Raw genomic sequence first — 16961 nt, forward strand, 5'->3', positions numbered from 1 at the left:
AAAAATAATCTGTAAATGAACGTGGACTCATGAATGGATTTCTATAAAAGGGACGGCCTGCTGCCCGTTCAGCTAAAGAAATCCCACCACCTGTGCTCGCCTGTTATGGACCCCCCCCCCCCCCCTTCGCTCAGCGAGGATCGACCACCGAGACGCCGCTAACATCGGCTGACCTTTCCACAAGAGCATCACAATAAAACAATGAATGAACCGTTAAAATGCCATGTGATGTGATATGATACTTCATGAATGATTTATGAGCAGTTGATATTCCTTCTGTGGGGATAAAATTAAAAAGTTCCACTCTTGGCCACTCGGCCAAAGTGTTTCTTCCGTCAGGCTTCGGCGTGTTTTAAATATTTGAAAGATTATATGGCAGAAAATGTGAAGACTTGAGTGATCCGGTGACGTCCGTGCCTCGCACCAGGTGAATGCCATAATGACCTGTGCACTGAGCAGATAAAAGCCTGGTGAGCATTTATTATGCGTCTCTTCCCTCCGGCTCCTCACACAGCCGATATTCCTCTCTAACCACGAATCAAATCGTTAACGCTATCGTTATCGAATAACGCTGGTATTGACCGATTTGAGATTGCCACGTGTTGAATTTCGGCCCTTGATTGAGTTTTAGTAGAAAATCAAATTTCTAGTTCTGTTCACAGCAGCACGGAAAAACGGAACATGTGATTTAAAATGCAGGTATAAATATAGAAAAGGTAACAGAAAATCCTTCTTTTATCCCAACTAACCATTTGATGATGGATGTCCCAGTGATGCTTACCTGCCTGGATGATGCCAGTAGCAGCAATGTCTGTAGAGATTCAGTGCAACAACACCAGTATCATTTATTGGACGCGTTTGCGCATTAATTAGTATTCGTGATGTCACGTCGCCTCAATGGAACGCATCAACGTGCAAAGCGTGCGGGGACGTCTCTGTGTCTGCTGCATTGGGGACCGCTCACTGTTAACGCCGATCCGAAAACATTAATTTCATGGAGTGAGTAACTAAGCACTGGGTTTCCATAGCAACCAGCACGCCGCTGTCCGCCGACCGAGCCTCCTGTCGATGCTGCTGTTTGAGACGTGAGATCGCAATACGTTTGTTGGTGAAGCGGTGCCTTGTTTTTCTGCCAGTCAGCTGTGATTGTTTGTGTATTTTTTTTTTGTATACTTTGTTTGTGGAGTGCACAATATGAAATTTAAGAGCACGTTTTCTTTTTTCTGTGTGCGGCATTCAGTTTACAAAGGTAAGAAGAAAAGAACAAGAAAAGCTAACTAACAAAAATAAACCAAATCAAAAACAAAACAGAATGAATCAAATTCCCCTTCCCTGGATTCATTCATTGGTTTGGTGTTTCTTTTTTTATTTTGGTACACTCACCTTAGACGTCAAGTACAAATTCCTGATCTGCTCTCCAGTGGATCCTTGCTCGCCGGCCGTCCTCCACGACCCCGAGTCTCCACGGCGGAGATCCCGTGGTCGTGTGGAGACTTCATCTGAGCCCCCCAACAAAGTGGTCGTTATGTCGATGACCTCGGGGCCTTTGAAGCCACAGCCGCTCGACCTCCCGCTCGACCTCCAGATGGCTCGTACCTCCGCCGACGCCCACTCGAGTGGTCTTGCCTTCATCTAACCAGTTTGCTCTGCTTGTTCTGCGCCAATGAGCTGTGCTCGTCCTGCTACTATACGGGCCTCCTGTTCCCCTGTTCACCTTTGCATAATTAGCTCTGTTCCAAATCTTGTGTTTTTTTGTTTTTACTTTTGGTTCATACTGCATACCGATCTTACAAAACACAGTGCATGTTTTCAATCGTGACATATTACTTTCTCGAAACCTAGCATCTTGAACTTTGACCCTCTTGCTCACGTATCTGCATGCATGCTGCAAAATGTGACCGGATGTATATTTTGGAATACTGTATTTGGCGTATTGGGATGTGCTACATCCTTTACTGATATACTGAACGGTATGCTGCATGGGTTTTGCATTGCATAGTTAGTTGACCTCCAGAAGGTCAATCTACCCTGCGCCCAGGCCGTCCTCCGGAGGCTTTTTGCTCCGTCTATGTTCGACTCTCTAGCCGAAATATATCACAGACTGTATAATAAAAAAGTAGATATTTCTGATTTTTGGTCTGCATGCACCAGATCATGATTGCATGCATTTATATTTAACAAAACAAAATATTTGTTCTCATGTTGTCTGCTTATAGCTACACTAGCGGTTGCCAAACAATATTGATTGATTGATCAGAGCAGAGTCGAGGTTTCTTAAAGCCGGTAAAAGAAAGTGAAAGCGTACGGATGATTGCCAAAATACAAACTTTAAGAAGGGAAGGACTGCTTTGAAGAAGAGGAATGCGTTGACAGCTAAACGGAGCAACTCTCTCGTATATGTATGCAGGGGGATGACAGGACGCGCACCGCAATGACTCACATGGAGCGTTTTTTTTGTCGTTGTTTTTTTTTGGCTCCAACAGTCACAACACCAACACAGGACCTGTTCCAAGGATGGATCAATCTGCTATGCAGTAAAATCACTTTATTCACTGGCCAGAGCCTAAATCCATGCCATGCACAATACGACCGGGACGCATCCGCGGCTGAGGAATGTACGAGCCCGCGGAGAATGGTACTGCTTCATCTTGGCAGCAGAGTAAATTCCTTTTTGATGACAGCATTAAGAGCCGTGGCTTTCGCACTCAAGATATGAGGCCCATAAGATACGTGAATATTCACTGTCAGTGAGGTGAATGGGGAAATGATGCCGCTGACGGTTACCACTGATGGATATCCAGCCTGAGTGGGAGGCTGCTGCAGTACAGTCACACAGCAGAGTGGCATCAGACTGTCGTCTGAGTCTCAGCCTCCATCAAACAGTTTGCTGTTTACAGGGTGCTCATCTACGGACGACGCTTAGCCTCACACTCCCATGTGATCCATCAAATATAGGGTGGACGCAGTAGATGCACTCGGAAGGTAAAGACTGGAAGGGCATGACGCGATATCGATTAACCCTGAATTTAACAACGTGTGCAAACAATCAGGTTCAGGCAAGGTTCCGAAATGAATGATTAGGCTTCTCTATAAAATAAATGTTTGTTTAACTACGTACATGCATACTTCACAAAAAGAATCCTAACACTCAAACCTCGCAGCTCCACTGTGCATGTGTCATTCCACACAGCAGGACTGTGTCCCATTCTTCAAAAAAAGACGAAGCAAACCAACCAAACTGCAAAGAAACTTGAGACAGCTGCAAAATGACGACAAAAAGATAACAAACGCAAAGGGTGCATAAATGAAGAGTAAACTACACAAAATGACTAAAAGCGATGCAAAATGACTACAAAGAGGCCCAAAACAACCACCATGAGACACAACATGAATACAAAAATACATCAAGTAACAACAGCAGGATGCAGAATGACCTCAAAGAGACACAAACCCAGAGAGAGACGTGTGAAGACAACAACAACCACAATGGGCCTCAACCACTGTTTGACCCGTTTGTTCTGCTCAGACTGAGGAGACGTGATGAGGCTTGTCCCATGTGTGTCCTCAGAGACCATTTGTCTCATAACCCGCCCGTTGCTGGACGGTTACCATTATTTCATCAGAGGTGGACAACCCTCGGTTGATGGCTCAATTACTGCGTGTGCTTTTTTTTTTTTGGCAGAGGATGGAGACCGATTGGCTGCCACGTTCAGGCTTGGCAGGAACGTGACCTGCTTCTCTTCGGGTCGCTGTGACCTGCTGAAACAACAGCACGGAATCATCAGCAAATACCACTCTGAACCGGAATTACCCACAAGGCTTCACATTCAGCTGTGATTATTTAAAGAAAGCTCTGTGACAGATACAGCATTTAGTTATAAATATAGAATGTCTGTCTGCAGTCCCCGGTATGTTACAGGGCACCAGCAGCTGTTGGTCCTGCAAATACCCCCCCCCCCCCCTCCCCAAGCCACCAACAGCAATTATGTAAAGTAACAATAGATCTCTACAAAACTGTCCTTTGGAGATAAATTGTCATTAACACACCCACGCAGAAGCAAGGTCTCTTGCCTGTCTGCCACACGATGACTTCCCATTCATTTAATCTGCTCTCTATACGTGGGGAAGGAAACAGACGCATCAAGCTGCTGCAGTCAGGATCTCCACCACCAGGAAACGAGGGGATTTGGTTTCAGAATAAAGCACTTGTTTCTCTGGGGATTGTTGGCAGGGTTTCCACTGCTGTGTGTATCTGGTAGGTCAGCTGTCTATACGTCTCCTCTCACGTTGAGGAATGTGTTGGAATGGAATGGAAATGGAAATATTGGAGCGGCCCAATGAAACCTGGTTCGATTCACGTCGGGGAACCTCAGCGGGCACTTTGCAAGGTCTTCCCTGGGCATTTTTCTGTTTCCTCTCTCTACTGTCGTAATTGAAAACAGGTCAAATGCCAGAAACACATTTACAGCTTTCGACCATTTTGACCCACGGCCTTCTTCAGCTCATCAGTAGATCATGGACTCATAGATATTAGGTATAGTGGAAGGCCATCCGGGATATCCCTCTAATCCTTTTGGGCATAAATATGAAACAGGTGTATTCATCAGTAATTTCTAGTTTGAAGACTGCTGTCTGAGGTAGAGGGGGTCAACATGGGCTCGCCGTCTTGCTTTTACACTTGAGACTTCAAACAGGCTCAACCTGCCCTAAATAAAAGGGTTAGAGGTGAACAATTCTGTGCGTGGTGGTGACACTTTGCGTTAATTCTCCCCCCTTTTGCACTGAAGGTTTGGACCGGACGCGGTGCCGTCCTCGTTGCCTCGGCGACTTCACACGGAGAACCCCTCCCTTCCTCCGCGCTCACTCCTGTGCAATGTTCTGCGCTGGAAGGTAAAGATGCGAATTCCCTCTGCGCCCCGTGCATGAGCGAGCCGGTGCTCGTGCAGGCGGGCTGCCGCCCCCGGCCGTCCGACCCGCCCGCCCGCCCGCTTGGGACATGTGTCCTTTCCATCGGCTCTCCGCGGTGTCTCCTGCAGGTGAGGAGACTTGAGGCGCCTGTTGCGCTCGTGCCCGTCTGGCTGATTGTTATGCGCGCCGCTGTCTGTCCGCTGCTGTGGTGGATCCCTTTCCCCCCTTTTATTCGTCTGTGCATGCGGGACCTGTTCCCGTTGGTGTGTTTGATCGATACGGTGGATATTGGATGATTATAAATGCGCGTGCGGGATTGGGGGGGAGTGCGCGTTCTGTTCGCAATTAGACGTCATCCAGCTTCGATGTGGTGTCGGCAGCTCAGGTAGGCTGATGCGTGATGTTTTCACGCGGAACGTCGTGCCAAACGCCATTGGAGAAAAAACTATTTCGTGATTTTCAAGGCTATTACCGGATATATGCGTCTGATAGAATCCAATTAAATTTGGATTTCAACTGCTTAAAAGCGCTGCTTTCATTCGGCTTACGAAGGAGCCTCAAACCGGTTTTACTATTATTTTTTTTTCAAAATTCCAACTTTATTCCGGCTTCCTCTGCAGTTTTTTTCGGATCATTTCCAATACGATGGACCACGGAGGGCGGTAGCGACCAACGTTAACCTATTTGTAAAAGTTTAAAATACCTCTGAAATATTTGTCACGCTGTATGCCGAAATATAATGTTTCCATCGGAGGCCCAGAAGCCGAATTTCATCCGATAAGTCAACCCGTTGCTCGTCATTCACCGTTTGATCAATCAAAATACCACATTTCTAAACGGAGTTTTGCGTGACGTTCTTTCCATTCATGAGGCGGAACATTACGTCCGGGGGGGTGATTGTTCTGCTGTCTGCTGTTGTTTCTGTCACATGACAGCAGAGCTTTGCTTCAAATGCAATCAGCAAATCAATAGTTTTTCTTCAGCAGGCAGGTAGGTAGGTAGGTGAGGCAACATCTGGATTCTCCCAGGCGTCCTGTGTGTCAGACCTCAGGTGCATCCCCGGCCAGAGGGTGTTAGAGTTGATTCATATTTGGTTATTCCGCCTGTCACATTCTCAAGGCGGCAACCTGACTCCTGACAGAAGTAAACCCCCACTGCAATTACGTAGTCCAGTTTCATTAGAATAGAGAAAGCTTCTTAGGCAAGCTCCGTCAAAATTGCCGCTTCGGGGCTAATGTGTTATTTGTTTGGGTGAATGTACGTTGGTATTCAAACCCTAACAACCTTTTAGAAATAGCTGTTTTTTGCACCCTGGCGTTTTACTGTGGCAGGAGAACGTTGTTGGATCGACAAACCAAAAGCCGGTGCTAATGCTTGTGTCTGACACAGGCCGAAGCTAAGACGGCAAATCTAGTTGTGGTTAAGGATGTTTTTGTAACATGGAACACACCTCACTACAGTCTGTGCAATATGCGCAATAAGCCTTTAATCCGGTGGAAATTCAGGGGTTGAAGCAGAGAAGAAAAATAATAGGTATGCAACTGAGTAGACACTACTGAAGAACATACGTAGAGCTGTCCAGATTACCACCTATTATTTTAGCCTGTTCGCTGATTCACAGCATGAGGTATTCTAACCTTTGCTTTGCTCTGAGGCCGTGGAGGCTGAGGTATGCAGCCACTGTCAGCTCCGGCTTGTGGGCTGCGAAAAAAGACAGAGGGACTGTAAAGTGCTTCTCAATAGTAGGCTAATTATTCTTTGATTGCACGCTTCTCTTCTTTGAAAGCGCAAAATTGGGATTGCAGGCCATGTTTGGGGGGGGGGGGGGAGATAGAGAGAGATTGCCTTATTCTCCTAAAAACTTGCCTCTTTTAGAGGTAGAGATTTATACTGATTGGCTATCACGAGGGAGGCAGACACACGAGTGTCTAGCATTTTCTTGGTTGTGTGAACGATGATCTAGGAGTTTTTAAAAGTGACATCAGCTCAATTCAAAAACGGACAGTTTGATCATGAATGTTGACTTCAACCCCAAGTTGCTCCTGAAGTCTGCATCACTCTGTGTTAGTTTAGATCTCGGTGGGCAGGTGGAAGCTTGTTTGGCGGCCTCTGCAATCAGTGTATGACTGAGTGTGTGACAGGCAACTAATGCAGAGGCACCAACCAATGTAGAGGCACCAACCAATGCAGAAGCACCAACCAATGCAGAAGCACCAACCAATGCAGAAGCACCAACCAATGCAGAAGCACCTTGCATTCACCAGCATCGACCAGCAGAGGGCGACGCCTTTGATTGCAAGTGCGATTGTATGGAAGTCTATGAGTAAACAACTCTACTTCTCCCTTTTATTTGTTACCTCTGTAAATGTTGTAAGCAGAATACGATGGGCTGTGAAATAGACCACAAAGCAAAGTAGGTTTTATGGAGATCCACACAAGTTTAGAAATAGATAACGCACTCTTTGTGACGTGCAGATTGAGATGTAGCTGAGAAGTGGGAATTGTTGTTCGGCGGTAGGATGAAATACTGTTCCAAAGGCATTTCAATGGCTTAGTAGTCAAGTGTGTGTAGTTGAGACCCGGCAAACACTGAAAAGAGTCATGAAAATATTTGTTGAAAGGCTGAAGCGCTGGTTAAGGCCTCCGTGTGTTTGAAATTAGGTCGTTGTTGGATCAACTATAAGTGTTTGAAACCTCACTAGTGGAATCAAGAGGGGGCCGCTCTACAATTTTTGTAATTTTGCAAAATGGAAAATCCGAAAAAGCGTGCCCTCTTCACTCACAAGTCCCCCTCTTCTCATTCATCTCACCACTGCGTGTGTCCGATATGAATGCCTGTATGAAAGTGTGCACAGTTATCCCCCGTTTCTACCATTCACCCCCCCCCCCCCCCCTCTTCTCCCTCGTCTCACCCTATGAGAAAAAAACATGCATTCAGGTTTCATGTGGGAAGATGCAGTGATTTAAACCAAGTGAGAGGAGAAGAGCTATGAGCAAGGAGACGCTACGTGAGGGTGTGGCTCCTCTGGTTGCCAAAAAAAGAACTGTGATAATAAAATGACTCTAAATCTCCCTTTATTCATTACCACATTGTAAACATGAGTTTATTGTTCCAATCGCTAGTTTTAAGTCTTCTTCAATACATCGTAATATTCATTTAGTAAATGATCGTCCTTTTACAGCCAAATAGATAATAAAACTGCCTAAGCTTTCAGGCGAGGGGATCTTGTGATTGATAGGTTGCTACCAGTCTATTTTTTTCATCGTCTTTTGCTTCCTCAGAGTGATTTCATGTAATGAAAGTTATGCGGAACATTCTGGTTGCCTAAAATTGGCTCATTCAATGTTCGTTTCACTTCTGGTTACAAAAAAACACGGATAGCAAAAGCCCCAAAAATCTGAGATGGCAAATTGGCAGCCGGCAAAACCAGCGGGCGACGTCACCGTGACGACGGCTGCTTCTTCTAAACAGTCCAAGGTGAAACGCCGGAGGCTTCGTGCTGCATTCATGTGGTGTTGGAATTTCTGAATTGCTCACAGCAGCTTTGTTCTGTCTCTGTGAATTGGACGTGTAATCCCATGCCCGCCTTGAATCATTAGGCACCATAAGGTTCCGCTACATAATCAATGAATATCAGTGGGAGGTTTCACAACCCAGGCCAAGAATCCTTGAAACACTGGAAAGAACACTAGTACGCTTGTGGAGGTGTTGCTCAAGAACCTCTGAACTGAGAAGGAGACATCTCGGTTGCATGCCGCGTACGCGTGCACCAATAACCTACTCTGAGTTGTCTTCTTTATTTAGTGCATATATATATATATATATATATATATATATATATATATAGCATATATTTTAACAAGTGGGTGTGAAAAACGAGTTCATTTCAAAGGTCATTGAGGTCACGCTCTCTGACACACGGCTGCATCCTGGTTGGTTTAAATACTTTTTTGATATAAATACCAGTGGAAGTAAACACTCCAAATGACCGACGTGCCTATTAAAACGATTCATACGATCTTTTCATGTCACCCTGAGGGACCACGGCCTGACAAGGCCCGGGTCAGGGAGGTCAGCATTTTGTGAATGTACAGGAACCTTTGGGTTGGTGTTTGCAGGGGGGACCTCGGCTGATTGGTTAAACACGCACAGGGCAGCTCCAAATTATGTCTATGCCTGTCTCCCAGGGGAAAAGTTAACAAGTCAGGACCAAAAATGCTTTAATGTTTTATTATTTTCCCCAAAACCTCATTAAATACAGAGATTCTGGAGCTGTACGGCAAAAGAATTTTGAGAGATTTGTCGACAGAACTTTATACATCTTTGTTTTTTTAGTAATGCGTGCTAAAATAAAACTAAGAATGTGTTTTTTTTGTTGGCACACAGCCAATCGAAGAGCCCCGAGCTGATCAGGACGAAGCCAGAAATAAGACTTCACACGAAAGCATGTTCATGTCGTCTGCAGCTAATGGCCACGGATTCCATCCGACGGCTCAATTGTTTTCATTCAAGCCGTCCGTCACTTTCCCAACGTATGGGAAGGATTTCTCTGACATTTGTTCACACGTCCACGTTGCCCTGAAGATGAATGACTGAATGACGAATGGGATTTCTGATGTTTTCCGAGCTCCAAGTGGACGAGTTCTGATTGAAATCGCTCCGATGGATGGCCGTGGAATTTGGCACCGACAATCTGCAACAAATCCTCAGACTTTTCATCTTTTCCTCAGGTCGAAATGTGGTATTCCTCCAAAACTTTGGTTGACAACCAAATACCTGCAAAACAGGAAACGGCCTTTATGATTAAAAAACAAACCTAATGCACTGTTTGCTTTGACTACGGCACCATGTAATGCAACCTTCCGTTCCATGAAATAGTAAACGGTCTGAAATCCTCTCAGCAAACACAATAATACAAATATTTGACGTGTATTGTCACTCCCTGTGGATCCACTTACAGCTTTTTGTTTAATCCCGGTGCGGTGGGCCTCTTCTTCCCCATCAAACCAGTGAATCATTCATGAAAGGATTTCGTTCAATGAGGACGTATATGTCAGAAGATCGTTGCCTCCCATCAGCAGGGCTCAGGTTCAATAGACAAAGCCGGTTTGTATACAGCGACGGGTCCCGGTGGCCGTGCAGCAGCTGGGTAAACAGCTGGATGTGGGCCTGGATGCTGCCGCGGGTCCTCGCCCTCCCCGCCAGGCCGCTGTTAGACATTATTGCACTTGTCCCGAGCCGGGATTGAGACACGAAAGATGCTGGGAGCAAAAGTATCCGTGTGATGATAAAAGAGCTGTATCTATTTGTGTGGCCTATTCTACTCCTCAAGGTCTCCTGGAGAAAACTGATGTTTAGCTAAATGAAATTGATTTAAAGCCTGTTGAAGAAATGAGGGTCTGTGCTCGGTGGACGATGGTATGAACGGTAAGAACGTCGAATAGGAAGAACATCGGTTAGAGCGCCGTTGTCTCTCATCATCGGCTGTCAGACGGTGACTCACTTCAACAATCAGAAGTGTCGGAGATCAGCGTGAGGTGGAGGATGTAGAATCAGTCACTTCTGTTCAACACTTGTCATCAATCCCATTATTTCCATCCTCAAGAATATTGAAGTGCATCAATGTTGTTGTGGAAACACCATCTACAGGTGTGTTTATATGAGACAGCCGGCGCCGCTGGCAATGTGTTTTCTGCATTGTTTTTTCTGTATCTCTATTCTTGTGAACATCATATTGTTATATATCCCTTATAGCTTGAGATGAACCTCCTCCCTGTTTAGATATTGGCGGTGGAAGGTCGAGGGCACTGTGACATCACAAATGTTTGTCAAGAATGTAGCATGTAGAATAAGAAGAGCAAGTGATGACATTTCGGACGGATCTCAGAAGCCCCATTAATTTTTTTAATGTATTACACTAAGTGATTGTGAGAGGATTCTGCAGGCAGACTCTCACGCTTGTTGTCGTATTATTGAATTAAACAGCTGTGCAAGTTTTTTTTTTTCACACTAAGGACTCGGCTAACCAGATTATATTTAATTGAATATAATTAATTGATCATAATTAATTACAACTAGACAACCACGTTTTTATGTTAATGCAAACCTCACATGAGCCACTGGATATTGCGCAACATTTGTTCAGCAATGTCAACGCATCAGTTCAACAACAGATAAGAGTGTCAATGATCTACATCTTAGAACATAGATCAAGGGAAATCTTAAGGTCATCTTTGTTTTTAATGCAGGAAATATATTCCGCTTCTGTGCCGGCCTGTTGACAGCTGGGTGCTTTGAGCCGTATAATTTAAAGACTTTAATTAAATATTGGATCGTAAAAAACGTTCAGGACATCCACAAATTACGGCTGCTGATTTACGTCAGTACAGAGACGAGTCATTTGTCGAGGATGATGAGCAACTTGCAAAAGAGATAAGAGAGTTTCCGCCTCACACTCACTGTCCGGTTTCTCTAATCCTGGTTGGTGTGATGAAAGATTTAAGTACCCGAAGCAACGCGGCCCGACAGAAGCAGCCCCTTGTTTTGGCTCTGAATGCCCTCGTTGGTGCTGATGCTTAAATGCTCCCTCACTGAGGTATTGTTTACCATGTTCACTAACTGTGTTTAGCATTGTAGCTAAAGGCAGTCCTGAAAAAAAGGCCGGTGCAAATGTAATTGTGTGCTAGAAGTCCCAAAGTAATTGTGAGGACCACGAATGTCTGTGCGGTAATCCATCGAATAGTTGAGACATTTTCACTTATTGTCAACCTCATAGCGCCGCGACAACCTGGCGATTGAATGAACGATAATGAAACACACAAAATTAACAAGTTGCAACAAATGTATCTCTGCTTGATCCTTCCTCAGGCCTCGACGCAGCATGATAACATCTGATCGGACTCCAGGATCTCCGGTGGGCAGGCAGTGAGGACCAGTCGCCGCTATGCGATGTGTGTGAGGGACCAGCGGCAGTGTTGCGGCCCCAGGCGGGATGCCGCCGACGGGCGGTCACTATGACTCTGCTGGACCTGTGGCTGTCGCGCTCCATCTCCATGTGCCTGCTCCTCCAGAGCCTCGTCCTCATGGCCCTGTGCTTCCCCTCGGCCAGCATGTGTCCAAAGGGCTGCATCTGCCAGCGGGACCCCCACCTCCACGGCTTCAACGTGACCTGCAGCCAGTCCCGCCTCAAAGAGATCCCCCCGAGCCTGCCCGTCGACACCGTCCTGCTGAGGCTGGACCACAACCAGATAGGCGCCGTGCCGGATCAAGCCTTCCACGGACTCAGGCTCCTGAGGGAGCTCAACCTCTCGTACAACGCGGTGGAGACCTTGGGGGAGGCCGCCTTCAGCGGCATCGAGGCGACGCTGCAGGTGCTGGACCTCTCGCACAACCGCATCACTAGCGTGCACAAGGATGCCTTCGCTCGGCTGAAGGCCCGGGTGATCGTGGACGATAACCCGTGGCACTGCGACTGCGCCCTGCAGCAGGCCATCGGCGGCATGGCCCACAACCACGAGGCCGCCGCCCGGGTCCTGTGCAGGAGCTCGGAGCTGCGCGACCAGGAGGGTCGACCTTTCCTGGCGGTGGATACTGACCTCTGTAACCTGGCCAAAAGGACCACAGACTACGCCATGCTGGTGACAATGTTCGGCTGGTTCGCCATGGTGATTTCCTACGTGGTGTATTATGTCCGTCAGAACCAGGAGGACGCCCGGCGCCACCTGGAGTACCTCAAGTCTCTGCCCAGCAAGCCCAAGAAACCCGACGAGGCTGACGACATAAGCACTGTGGTCTGACAGCCGGTCAGAGACGACCCGCAACTAACAAACACCGAAGCGTTTATCGTAACAGGACCCATGTTTGTAGTGTTTACTATTTCAAACTTTTAGGTGAATCGATCATCAGATCTGATGAGAAATCTTTGTATTTTAGGGATTCTGTGGTATGTCGTTGCCAGGGTTTGTTGATGTCCGATCTGAGATGAGATGAGAAGGAAGGCCAGAGAGTCTAACAGACACCATTATTGTCTTTTCTACAAAAATTGCCAATAGTTTGGAAAATTTTAATCTCAGGTTCAAACATTGACAAGGTAATGGGTTTTTATAGTTGCAAATTTGGAATATCTGAGAAAACGAAATATATTTGTAAGACTTGACGCCCTAAACTCCATCTCCCATAGGCCTTGTTTTGGAACCTCAAAGCCCCAAAATGAACACTGAGGTTCGCAAACACCAAATACTTCTTTCCCTTTAAAATTACATTTAAACTTAAATATTCATATTGACAGCAGCAAGGAGAATATTTAATCTGCACATCTCGTTGCATTTCCGACCAGTAACCCTACGGGGAATTCAGATATAATTCAGATATGCTTGTTATTGAGACTATTCAAATTTGATAAAACAACAATGAAAGAGACGGGTGAGCGCCCACTGAAGCATTTAGTGAACCATTTTGCAGCCGCAGGGAGGACCGGATGCCGTGAACTGTAACTAAACACTTACTCAACTCAATGGAATTATGAAAACGGTGACTACTCTGATATGTTGTACCAAAAGTACGTGCTTTTAAAAGGTTAAACCTGCGTGTTATTGTTGCGATGTAGGTGTGTGCTCACAGATACAATGTCCGGCTAACGTACCCCAAATATTCCTTTTATCTTAATTTATTTCAAAACCTTTACCTTTTAAGTGAAAATTAAGACAAATTCTCAAAGCTGGAACGATGGTGATTTAAGTGATTTAAGAGAAAGAGTCAATACAACGTTTACATTTAAAGAATGTTCTGCCCCAAAGATGAAACAATACTTGTGTTCTAGATGTAGCAAGTGGCCATGGTGTAAGCAGGAGTATCTACTTTTGTGCAGCTATTGAAAAATAATGCATTCTGTGGATGTAAATGTGGCTGCAAACAGATAGAATGCATTGTTTTTCAATAACGGCATTAGGGACTATGCGTTTTATACTGATTTCTTTTTTATTCACATTCTGATTTGTGTTTAGGCTTATAAGGCTTTTAGCTAAGATTACATTGGTTAGTTGGTGGCTTCTGGGATCAATCATTGATGGGAGTTTATGTGGATAATTTATTCATGGTGGACATGACAATGACATTTCTCTCTTTTATTATTAACACAGGAAAAAAGATTGAGCTTTTACAACCACGTATCACCTTATCAAGTCATGAAGAAACCCTTTTTGTTACACTAAATCAGTCAATTTAATTAAAACAAGAAACTTTTGTTATTATAACAACACGGCACCATAGTTCATTAAACAACGTCCTGCCATGAGAAATAGACAGATAAAAATCATGGTCATAAAGTAAGAAGAAATACCAAAAACCACATTCTTAGTCTCTAGTCATCTAAACCAGATGGAAGACTCTGATCAATTATATAGCTTTAAAATTATTATTATAATTAACTTATTTTACTGTGAAAAGTAAATACATTTGTCAAATGAATAACATTTCAAACTTTAATTTAATTATAATTGTTATATATAATATATTAATAATTATAAAATATTAATTTAACTTTAATTATTACAAAATATCCCAGGACACCTCACCCTAAAAGCATCCGTACAGGGTTGCATGTTTTTAATCCACGTCTGGGATTAATCTCATACGATACTTACAAGAAGCGAGTTTCTCAAATTAAAGCCAAGATGAGAAGTGCTTAGTAGCACGTCGACACCGAAACCCCAAACTGGTTACATCCAACCTCCTCCATTCAGTACCCGAGGAGGAGGTCGAGCCCTTTCCGCTGCCTGGAGGAAACTTAACGGTGTCCCCAACCTCTGCTCATTCACCACAGCCACAAAGTCCCCCGAAACCTTTAACCATACCGTAGTTGCCATGCGAAGATTTAGGGAGAATCCGCCCCCCCAATGTGTGTGCTTTAAAAAACTGAACTCTCTCTGTGACAATTAAGAAGAAGCCCGTGAGATGTAAACTAGCTGGTTAAATTAGTTGAGCTCATTTTGTCAAAGAATTAAAGTGTCTTATTTGATGTTTTGGCCTCGAATGTTTCGGCGAGAGGTGGACGGGCCGTTGCTGTGTTGTGCTGTGCGTCACTTCCCTCAGTTTGTGAAACCTCAACCTGTGGTCGGTCCCTCTTTGTGTATCTGTAATGGTCAGAAGTAAGCACAAAGCTAAATGTCCGTTTCAGTGAACTCTTCTTGTTGATGTTTCCCGTGGTTACTTCAGTCATCCGCAGTCGATGCCGTTCGCTGTTGGTTGTGACCGTTTGCCTTCACTCCATTTCGTCGTCCGCGGGCCCTTTTTTTTTTTTTTTTTACCACGGGAGGACAGAACTCTCAAAGCCGTGTTGTGAAAAAAATAAATAAAAATAAATGAATCAACACAACCATTCCTCTTTGAGCCGGGCAGCGAGTGCATGCATCATGTCCCTTTAATGACACAGTGTACAGTAATGTTCCCGCAGTGGGTGTGGATAAAATTGATGCTGTCATTGTCTCAAATTGCTCCCTTTCCATCAGGACCGCTGGAACGTAGGCCCACAGAGAATCCATTAAGGGCCACGTGAAAGACAGGATTGGTGTGTAAAAGTACAGGAAAATAGATTTTCAGCTCATTTTTACTTAAAAAAAAAACAAAAAACTAAAATAATTCCTGCACTTGATTGCCGACGTGTTGGATACTGGCTGTTGCAGATGTCTTGCTTCTCGTTTTTGTTTGTCACTGACTTTGTACAATAATGGTTGTTGAAATGACGTCGTAGGGGATATGCAATGAGAAAACGTAAGTAGAGAACACTAGGCTCACGTGTAAATAGGAAACGTTGATGTTGTGTGAAAAAGTCCCTTTAATTAGTCGTTCTTGAATGTGCTAAGGCCTCGTCCTGTAGAGGCGCGCTCATCCTCCTCGTGGCGGGATCGCGATGGGCTCTAAAATGCATGTAGGGTGTAATGAAGCACAGTGTAGCCAAGGACCCGAGAGTATTTCTAAGTGCCTGAATACTTCTCTCACCGTTTTATTTTCGGTTATTTTCGTCTTCTTTCCCCCTCAAACTCTGGTCTTTGTTCCCTTTAGCTTAGGATTCTCTCTGTTTAGTGGATTTGTCAATTTAGGTTGATTTTGCAAATTAGAAGAAATAAGGAACCCGGACTCAACCACGCTGATGTAAAGAGCTGTTTCACTGAACTATATCACAGTTTTCCGTGCACGGACAGGACGCCATTGACGAACTAACAGGTGAGGGTGGAAATGTTAGCACCGACTATCATGGTTGTGTTGTAATAGCATGACATACAGAAAATGAAATAAAGGAGGTTTGCGTTGGCTCGTGGTTTATTTCTTTCTGTGCTGAAGTGGTGCGACCGTTGATATCCATCTATGACAGTGGGCTACCTGGCAGTTGAGAAATTACAATATCTCACATTGTGTTCCTGCATTTATTAAATCCCAAAAATGTAGCGTGTGGGTGTGAAGGGCTTGGAGTTGTTTAAAAGCCCCTTTTGACAAACCGGAGCAGAGTGACATGGAGTAAAGAAAGTATTGTCAACGTGAGCTCTCTTTTAACACGAGAAGTAACACATATTTCTCTTTTTTTATTTCAAGCCTCAATACAATTGTATTTTAATCATACATTTATTTTCCTTAATAATGATTAATATTTTATCAGATATATATAAAGCATTTAGACATATCTTCATCTTACTTTTGTTTCTGTTGTATTGTCTACTTTAGATTATCTTTAGTTCATTTGATCTCAAGTTGTTCTCATATTTTATTGGCAGCACCAAAGGTTTCCCCACTGGTTGTTTATTCAGACTATGAAACATTGCCAGAAAATTATGTTTTTCCCAAAATATTTGAGCCTCAATGTACAGAAAATCACAGTTTTTACAACATTCTGATTTGTAATTGAAATTCCCATCACGACTTCCACAAACTAAAAGATTGAGAATAAAAAGTCACCCTGTTGCAGAGTAATTTAAAAGACAAAACCTATTGGGGAAGCGTTGTTTTTGGTGACCTTCACAGCGCTGTAACCTGCGTTCTTACAAATAACAGGAAGCAAAGT

The 16961-nt window shown here is 44.4% G+C and overlaps 1 protein-coding gene across 2 annotated transcripts; it reads left to right on the forward strand.

Moving 5' to 3' along the window:
- The first annotated feature begins 4733 nt into the window (after window positions 1–4733).
- On the forward strand, window positions 4734–16216 carry lrrc3b (leucine rich repeat containing 3B). 2 transcript variants are annotated; one of them, XM_040189136.2, is made up of 2 exons: window positions 4734–5036; window positions 11777–16216. In XM_040189136.2, the coding sequence occupies exon 2, from the start codon at window positions 11923–11925 to the stop codon at window positions 12703–12705; it is 783 nt and encodes a 260-aa protein (XP_040045070.2). In that variant the 5' UTR covers window positions 4734–5036; window positions 11777–11922; the 3' UTR covers window positions 12706–16216. The 2 variants fall into 2 exon arrangements, with proteins under 2 accessions (XP_040045070.2, XP_040045071.2); XM_040189137.2 differs by lacking the exon at window positions 4734–5036 and adding an exon at window positions 5102–5293.
- Window positions 16217–16961: the final 745 nt, after the last annotated feature.

Source organism: Gasterosteus aculeatus, chromosome 10, assembly GCF_964276395.1.
Source record: "Gasterosteus aculeatus chromosome 10, fGasAcu3.hap1.1, whole genome shotgun sequence".
Taxonomy (NCBI): Eukaryota; Metazoa; Chordata; class Actinopteri; order Perciformes; family Gasterosteidae; genus Gasterosteus; species Gasterosteus aculeatus.